General features: G+C 54.8%; 1 protein-coding gene across 1 annotated transcript in view; it reads right to left on the bottom strand.

Annotated features, from left to right (window-relative positions):
• Positions 1-1,596: 1,596 nt before the first annotated feature.
• The window catches only part of ALDH3A2 (aldehyde dehydrogenase 3 family, member A2), a 42,381-nt gene continuing 34,904 nt past the window's right edge, over positions 1,597-9,073 (bottom strand). Inside the window, exon 8 of the mRNA XM_014542809.1 lies at positions 1,597-3,147. Coding sequence (XP_014398295.1) covers positions 3,133-3,147 — 15 coding nt within the window. The 3' untranslated portion in view covers positions 1,597-3,132. The remainder of the gene's footprint in view (positions 3,148-9,073) is intronic.

The raw sequence follows: 9,073 nt of genomic DNA, 5'->3' as shown, positions 1-9,073 counted from the left end.
TCCCCCAACCCCTCATCCCACTGGCATTTTCACTTGTCAGAGACCTTGAGAAACTCGTTCTTACCGCAGTGATGACACGAGGGCGCCAGCCCAGCTCGCTTTGCTGCAGGAGGAACTCAGTGTTGACCCGAATTCTGAGCCCGGGGAACATCTGCGGGCTCCTTGCTGTCTCAGCCGCACACACACCGCCACCGAGGGCAGAGGGCAGGCCGGCCTCCATGGCCAGTCCCTCAGCATCGGTGGCTATAAACACTCACAAACCAACCAGATGGGCTGATCAAGGACAGAGAAAAGGACGCAGAGTCTAGCTCCGTTTGGAAGGCCAATGTGCTATGAATCAGTCTCCTGTTCGCAGCGTCCACACAGACACCCAGCCTCCGGCCCACAGGAAGGCAAGCCTACACCCTTGTCTGACACAAATGCCTTTTGTTCGCGAGCTTTAGCACCCGTCACGCACCAGGTGCAGAGCGTGGCGAGGTAGTGCCACTGGCTCTCCAGCCGTGTTCCGTGGTTCCCGGGCGAGGAGGGAACGGTCCATAGCCTGACGAGCCGTGGAAACACGGGCACCTGGAAGGCCCTTCCGGCCGTGGGCACTCAATACGCTGGTGTCTCCAACAGCCTCCGGAGGCAGGTCGGTGTGGGACCTTTTTGTGTGAGGCTTGTGGGATTCGTGTCCTCTGAATGCGCTTACAAAGCCCTTTTAGACCAGCAAATGGGGATCCGAGGGTAAGACTGTGACACCAGTTCTGATGTTTCCTTCCCGGCCACCGAGCATTTCTGGCACCAGCTGATGTCCCACAACTTAACTTGGTTCTGACTATGCACCTGGACACAGCATCAGACCCCACAGGTTAGGGACTGGGTCCCACAAGACACCCCTCCCCCCCGCCGCCCCCACTGGCAACTTCAGGCTCTGAACACAAGTCCAGGTGTCACCTGACCCACCAGCACAGATGGGAGGTTCCAATGACCCCTCCGCAGGCCAATTAACTTGTCAGAGTGGCTCAGGGAACTCACTCACAGGGATACTTTACTGACTGGATGACCAGTTGATTAAAAAATGTAACTCGGGGGCAGCCAGATGGGAGACCACAGGCACAGAGCAGGGAAAGGGGGTGGGGCCGCCCTGCCATGTCCCCCGTGCTCCCCAGCCTGCTCCCCACTCCCGGCCTTGGGGCCTTTATGAAGCTTCACCACAGAGGCTCTGACCAAACCACTGGTACCCCTCCCGCTCTGAGGTCTGGGGGGAAGTGCCACCCCTCTAATCACAAAGCTGGTTTCCTTGGCAACCGTCTCCCATCCCTCATCCTCGGGCCATGTCCGAAAATCCTTACCATTAACATTAACAAGACGCCTTAGTCACTCTCATCACTTAGGAATTCTGGGCAGGAACAGGGACAAAGACCATATCTATTTCTTATTATAAATTACAACAGCCCAGAGGATGTAGTTGGAAAAAAACTATTTACTACAATGGTATTTTAAAAAACAAAAACCAAACTACAAAGGGCAGAAAGCGAAGCTTGAGGAAACCTCCTCAGCTAGAATTTAACACGAGGACGCATGGCTTAAAGGAGGTTGAGACACCACCTCCGGTAAAGACAAAATATGTATTTATAGTTGGAGAAAATATATGATCAAAGAATTCTGTCCCAAAGATCATGCCTGAGGTTCCACACTAAGAATGTTATGGAAATCATACCCTTTCATCAAATATAATGGTTTATTTTGAAGCGGAATATACTAGTAGACAAGCCAATAATTTAGTTTAACTAGAAATTATAATTACAATTTACTAAATGAAAATGCCATTTTGAAATTATGATTATTCTATAGTTACAGTTTAAGCAGCTTTTTCCTAAACAAGTGTAGTGATTAACTCCTGACGCCTCATTCTGTGATAAAGACATACTTCAGACCATCTTCAAGGAACAAACTCATCCAACGAAGCAGATTATACATTCCATAAAGTGAATTACATTCTCTCATCGAGTGGGCGGAGTCTGTTTCAAATTGGGGGAGGTGGGGCTCTGGCCGCCAGCCCCTCAGCAGGCCCCACGGGGCGCCCGCCGCCTCTGGGCTCCTCGAGCACATTCCCCAGCGGGCGCTGCTGGCCCTCCATCCCCTCAGCCTGGCCAACTGCTACGGCGTCCAGTCCTCCTGCAGGTTTCTCCAAAGGACCACTCCCAGGTTCTGAGCACCCAAGGCCTCTTGTCCCCGACAGACAGGAAATGGGTTCCCCACACGGGGCCTCTCTGCAGCTTAAAGAAGTGAAACTTACTCGCATTGTTGCTATAGAATAAACGTAAAGATCTGCCCTTGGAAAACCACTAACTTGCAATTTCAGGGCCCTGACAGAGGATAAGAATGGTAAGTACAGCACTCCTACTACTACGTTTGAAAATGCCAGTTAGGTTTTGTAAGATGTAGGACCTGTAACGCCTACACCGTGAGAGTGACAGGTGACACCCGAATGAAACGGGCAGTCTTCCCGGAAGTCCTAGGGTTCACAGGATGCTTCGGGGTTCCCGTCACAATAAGCCTCCGTGGCAGGGACAAGAGATGCCACAACCAAACACAAGGCAGGACGGTGAACGGACGAGAACGGAGGAGCACCACTGGTCTGATGGGCGGGCCAACTCGTGGAGGTCAGGTCCGCAAGTCCTAAGGGGTGAACGAGGAACAGGGACCCCTCTCCCCCAGTTCTAGAGCCGGGGAAAATCCATCCTCATCTCTCGGGACTGAACTCTTGAAAGTTTCCAGAGTGATGGAGGCAACAGCAGGGATGGGGCGGGGTGTCCCATGTCCATGAACGGGGGAGGCGGTCCCTGGGCGGGTCTGAGGCTCCTCCGAGCTCCCAGGGTCGCAGGGGTAGCTCCAGACCTTCTCCTTCCCCGGCCCCAGCCCGGGCAGCACAGTCGAGTGTGGGTTCTGAGTGTCCTCAGGGGGGAATGCTGGGATTTGGCTGAAATGCAAGTTGCATCCATGGCGCTTGGCAATGATGTCAGGGTTGAGTGCGGGGCTGCGTATTCTCTTTCCGTTTTTGGTAGGATGCTAAACCTATGGCTTCATGAACTACTTCTCAGAGGAATGATGCGGTGGGGGCAGCGAGGAGGCTGAGCGGGCCACTCTTCAGTAGTACACAGCCTGCAGAGGAGAAAGAGACCAGGTTACCCGGCCAGCCCTGGAGCGGGAGCTGAGGATGCCACCTCCAAACGCGTTCCATCCAAGGCCGCGTATCCCTCAGGGTCTACGTGCGGTGTGAACTGGGTCAAGATTATGCTCTTCCCCCAACACCTGTAACCAAGCAGGTGGTGCCGCCGGCGGCATCCTGTTCCAGGCCAGTGGGACAGCCCTGGCCTAGAGACGGGAGTTGAAAATGCTTATTTACTGTCCTCGCATTGCGAGCAGCCGCTACATGAAATCGGAGAACTGCTGACAGCTGCAGTACCACTAAAGCTTCACCATGGGCGGGAGCGTGGCTCGTAAAAGCGTCATCCCCATACAGAAAGGTTGAGGGCTTGCTCCTGGTCAGGGCACATACAAGAAATCAACCAATGAACGCATAAGTAGGTGGAATAACAAACGATGTTTCTCTCTCTCTCTCTCCCTTTAAAAATTAATTTAAAACACGACTAAAATTCCACAGTCCTACTAACTCCAAGCCATACTGCGAGGCTGAAGAAGCGCTGCCACACACCTTAGAGTTCAACTGTCATATTTAATTTTCAGAGGCCGAGTGACACTTACCAACTAGCCTTTTACCTCTGACCCTTCCACGCCCTCCGCAACGCTCCCCGCAGCTCAGACTGCACTTCACTGGGGCTCTGTGCACTTGTACGCGTGTGTTCCAATGTCTACAGGAACTGCCCGAGGCTCTGAAAGGCTCTTTGGAGATAAGCACTCACGCTGTCCGTTTCCCATTTACTGATAAGTGTTTCTGACCCACCCTGGCCTGCTCTGAAAGGCTCTTTGGAGATAAGCACTCACGCTGTTCGTTTCCCATTTAAGTGTTTCTGACCCACCCTGGCCACACGGCTCAGGTGGTTGGAGCACCGTCCTGACTCCAAATGTTGCGGGTTCGATCCCGGTTGGTGTGTGTGTGAGGCAACCAAATGATGTTTCTTTCTCACTCTGAAAGGCTCTTTGGAGATAAGCACTCACGCTGTTCGTTTCCCATTTAAGTGTTTCTGACCCACCCTGGCCACACGGCTCAGGTGGTTGGAGCACCGTCCTGACTCCAAATGTTGCGGGTTCGATCCCGGTCGGTGTGTGTGTGAGGCAACCAAATGATGTTTCTCTCTCACATTGATGTTTCTGTCTCTGCCTCCCTCTCTCTCTCAAATCAGTAAAAACATATCCTTGGGAGAGGATTTTTAAAGAAGTGTTTTAAATCCACCCTAATTCTAGCAAAATGAATACAATCACATCCACACATAATTATAATAAAGATTCCTCAAGTAAATGACCAATATAGGCTCGGTCATTTATTTACAATAAAAGGTGATTTAAAAAAAAAATGGATACAAGCTCAGAGAGAATAGCAGAGAAGCAGCTAAGAGGAAAAGAAAACCAAATCTTTCCACAGTCTCACTGAATTCAACCAACCTGAACAGCGAACACACCAGCTCACAGGACTGAGAGCTGAGAGGTGGAGCTGGAAGGGCCTGGGAAGCCTGATGCCTGCCCCTGCCCACAGGTGAGGATGCTGAGGCCCAAGGAAAGGCCTTGCCAATGTCATAATTAGGTTGATCTCAAAGCCAGGAATCAAAGCCACATTATATATATATAGATTGATTTCAGAGAAGAAGGGAGGGGAGAGAGAGAGAAACATCAATGATGAGAGAGAATCATTGGTCGGCTGCCTCCTACACACACTCTGCTGGGGACTGTGCCCTGACCGGGAATTGAACTGTGACCTCGGGTTCATAGGTTGATGCTCAAGCACGGAGCCAGGCCGCCGGGCGCAGCTCCGCACTGTTACACGGGGCTGCTTCTCCAGACCCTAATGCGGGGCCTTCCTGAGAGTACGGCAGGCCCGAGAGCAGTCAGCGGGGCCTCCAAACTGCCATGAGGCTAAGAAGTCCCAGCCCGGCCCAGGAGCTGCGCTGAGAGGGGAAGAAAGCCGCACCAGGCTGCTGCCGGCAAAGAGCTGCTCCCGGCGCGCGGGGCCGCAGGAAGGCGAAGAATGGAAAGCCCTGAGCTGCACACACCGGCTGCTGCCATGAATCCTAAAGTCACATTTTAAAACCAAAACAACTCAAAACAAAACTAAAAGTGACTGAGAGATTCTTAGAAGATTCTCAAATTATGAAACAAAGCATTCGGTGTCTAAAGCGACTGCAGGTCTACACTGGCTGGCGGTCCGGTTCCGGAGCGTGGAGGGATGGGGAGAGGAAGGGGCAGTGAGTGCCTGTCCTTCTGTAAAACTGATGCACCTTCATCCAGACCCAGCTAACCATCACCTCTACACTTTTTAAAATATATTTTATTGATTCTTTACAGAGAGGAAGGGAGAGAGATAGAGAGTTAGAAACATCGATGAGAGAGAAACATCCATCAGCTGCCTCCTGCACACCTCCTACTGGGGATGTGCCCACAACCAAGGTACATGCCCTTGACCGGAATCGAACCTGGGACCTTTCAGTCCGCAGGCCGACGCTCTATCCACTGAGCCAAACCGGTTACGGCACCTCTACACTTTTTAAGATTCTAGCGACCCACCCTCACTCACCCTTTTGAAATGTGGAAAAGTTAAGTTTTAACATCTGACACTCGGGCCAAAGTCCAAATTGAAGGCAAATGAACACTGTTTCTTCCACAGCCCCAAGCCCGCTGCATAGAGAGAAGAAGTCCTACCTCACTCCCACAGACAGCTGGTTTCTGACACGTCCGCTCACACGGCTCCCTGGGCCGCCAGGAGGCCCAGCGGGGCCTCTCTCCTCAGCACAGCCCGGTGTTTCTGAGAAAACCCAAATGACCTCACATGCAACTGGATCTCCGATTCCACCCAAGCCCTGCTGCTTTGAAACAGGACAGACACACACACACGCTATTCCCACGGCACGCTCGAGCTCCGCCGCTCCCCCAGCCTGCTCCTCACAGATGAGTCCCTTCAGTGGCAGCCTCAGAACCACTGCCTGCCCTCCCACCCCAGCTCGCACCGGCTCGCCCCTCAAGGACACAAACTGCCTTGGAGGCGGCGGTCGGGGCCTCTCAGCAAGCCCGTGTCTCTGTCGCTGTCACCAAGAGAATCGTATGGGAGTCAAATCTGGAGGAAAAGCACCCAGACCTCCCTCAGTGGTCGCTTCACCACCAGAGCTCCTCCTCCCTCTCAGGCACATTCACCAACAAAACTGAAACCGAGGCACCAGGAGCAAAGCACCAGAGGGTTGGGTGGCTCAGAACTCGGCCAGGCGGTCCTCGTGGTGTGAAGTCTGAGACCAGAGGTCGGCGACTGTGCCGCAGGCCGTGGGCTCTGTGGCCTCGAGTCTCAGCACAACAGCAGCCAGAGGCCAAGCCAGCGAGGGCGTGGCTGTGCCCCCACCTTTTTGCAAAAATAGGAGGCTGGCCAGCAGGCTGTGCTGGCCCACCGCCTTCATCTGAGCCAGAGTTCATGAAAAGATCCCAGGAGCCCCCCAGGCAACAGGAACGCAGCTGGCGGCCACCCAGGCAGGACCTGACGCCGGCACGCGCCGCGGGACTTACCTTGACCAGCACGGCGGCCACAATGCCCAGGACGGCGAGGAGCAGGAGACCGAGTTTTCCTTTGCTGAATCGTTTCAAAATGAAGAATTTTGCCCAATCCACCTTTGACTGGCTGTTGGGGGGATATCTGAGTTTGTTAGCACTTTCTCTCTTTAAACTTTTCAATAAACAGGGACGCTGGTGAGAAAAAGTATCGAAACTATGTTTTCCGTGATAAGCTCCCATCCCACTGGAACCTGAAAGACAGGGACAGACACCGCGGTTGTGCTGCAGGCGGCACTGCTGCCTCGGACCGGCTCCACCTCTGGGCCGGCGCCAGGGGCTCCTCTCAGGACACTCTTCCCAGCGACCCCACCAGGCGGGCCTCCCTGTAAAACAGGACGCTCCCCAAGAGGAGGGCAGGTGGGCAGCTCCCCGGCAGGGCTCTCAGGACGCCAGGGACAGTGCTGTGCGGCCTCTGACCTCACTCACCACCCCCCACAGTGCTAAGTGTCATCACCCCAAGTCCAGAGGGGAGGGAGCCCGCAGGGGCGGGTACTGCCCGAGGTGAAAACGCAAAGCCAGGATGGAGCCCAGACCAGCCACATGGCTCCACTCCATAGCCCTACGCACCCACCGGCTGCCTCCAAGCTCCCAGAAAGCACCCAAGACCAGGACGACAGGTGACACCGCTGGGTGGTGACAGGCAAGTGTCAGTCTCTGCCTCTCAAAAGCCATGCTCTCGGCCAGTTTTCATGTCTCAAATCTACTGTGTGTGCTGGACAGACACGTGTACGGCACCGTGGCACAGGCCATCACGTGTATGGGACCATGGCACAGGCCATCACGTGTGCGGGACCATGGCACAGGCCATCACGTGTGCGGGACCATGGCACAGGCCATCACGTGTGCGGGACCATGGCACAGGCCATCACGTGTGCGGGACCATGGCACAGGCCATCACGTGTGCGGGACCATGGCACAGGCCATCACGTGTGCGGGACCATGGCACAGGCCATCACGTGTGCGGGACCATGGCACAGGCCATCACGTGTGCGGGACCATGGCACAGGCCATCACGTGTGCGGGACCATGGCACAGGCCATCACGTGTACGGGACCATGGCACAGGCCATCACGTGTACGGGACCATGGCACAGGCCATCACGTGTACGGGACCATGGCACAGGCCATCACGTGTACGGGACCATGGCACAGGCCATCACGTGTACGGGACCATGGCACAGGCCATCACGTGTACGGGACCATGGCACAGGCCATCACGTGTACGGGACCATGGCACAGGCCATCACGTGTACGGGACCATGGCACAGGCCATCACGTGTACGGGACCGTGGCACAGGCTATCACGTGTACGGGACTGTGGTGCAGCCCGGACACCCAGGGCCGGCAGGCAGTTCACTGGTCCATCACTTAGATGGCAGCTGAAGCGGCAGGGAAATCTGGCAACATGGATCAAAAGGTCAGCATTTTGAAAAGAACTTGAAAGACATCAGCAGAGGCTATCTCTAGCCAGTGGGTTATGGGTAATCTGAGTTTGTTTCTTTGGGCTCCTCTATCTTTCCCGAGTTTTCTTACTAAGCCATTTGGGGGGAAGGTTTGTTTTGTTACAAAGAGCATCTGGTCAATGGTGCCAAGTGTACCCAGTCAGACAGGACTGAGCCCGTCACTGGATCAGCACTTAGCGGCCCTGTGGCCTCGCAGGGCGCCACGGGATCCTGCGGGCACGGAGGACCAGACACAACGGAGTCTCCTCTAATCCTTGAAGGATGTGGGCAGTGAGACCACATAACTACAGCCCAAATCTCACTAACCATCCTTTCCTTCATTCACCACCTCCCTCCACACCCAAACACTCCAATCCATCAGCAAATCATGTTGCTCGACCCCCAAGAGATCCCTCCCTCCTTAAATAAAAAGTTGAGTCAGTCCTCCCAGGTGTGAAAGAGGCAGGTAGGTCACAGCCCAGAGGGAGCCACAGGCTGTGCCCCAGAGCACCACCGAGGTGAGTGCCCGGGGGACAGCTCAGGGCGAGCAGCCTGGCACTGTGCTCCTGGCACTGTCCCCTGCCACTCACTACCTCCCTAACCAAGATGGAGGGACCTGACTGCTGGCTCCAAAATCCCCTAAATGTGGGAGAAGGACAATCAACATGTAAAGCAACAAAAGGAACAAAATAATTGGAGGCCGTGGCAGGTGCTACTCAGGATGAAAGGTGGTGGCAGGACAGAGAGGAACCCCAGCAGAGGGCCGGAGGGAGCAGGAAGAGGACTTGCCACCAGCAGAGGGCCCGGAGGGAGCAGGAAGAGGACCTGGCACCGGGCGCCGGGAGGCCGCTGGGAGAGGACCACCCGCGGAAAGCGTGG

The sequence above is a fragment of the Myotis brandtii genome, unplaced genomic scaffold, assembly GCF_000412655.1.
Source record: "Myotis brandtii unplaced genomic scaffold, ASM41265v1 scaffold314, whole genome shotgun sequence".
Taxonomy (NCBI): domain Eukaryota; kingdom Metazoa; phylum Chordata; class Mammalia; order Chiroptera; family Vespertilionidae; genus Myotis; species Myotis brandtii.
This window is presented reverse-complemented; position numbering and strand designations above follow the sequence as displayed.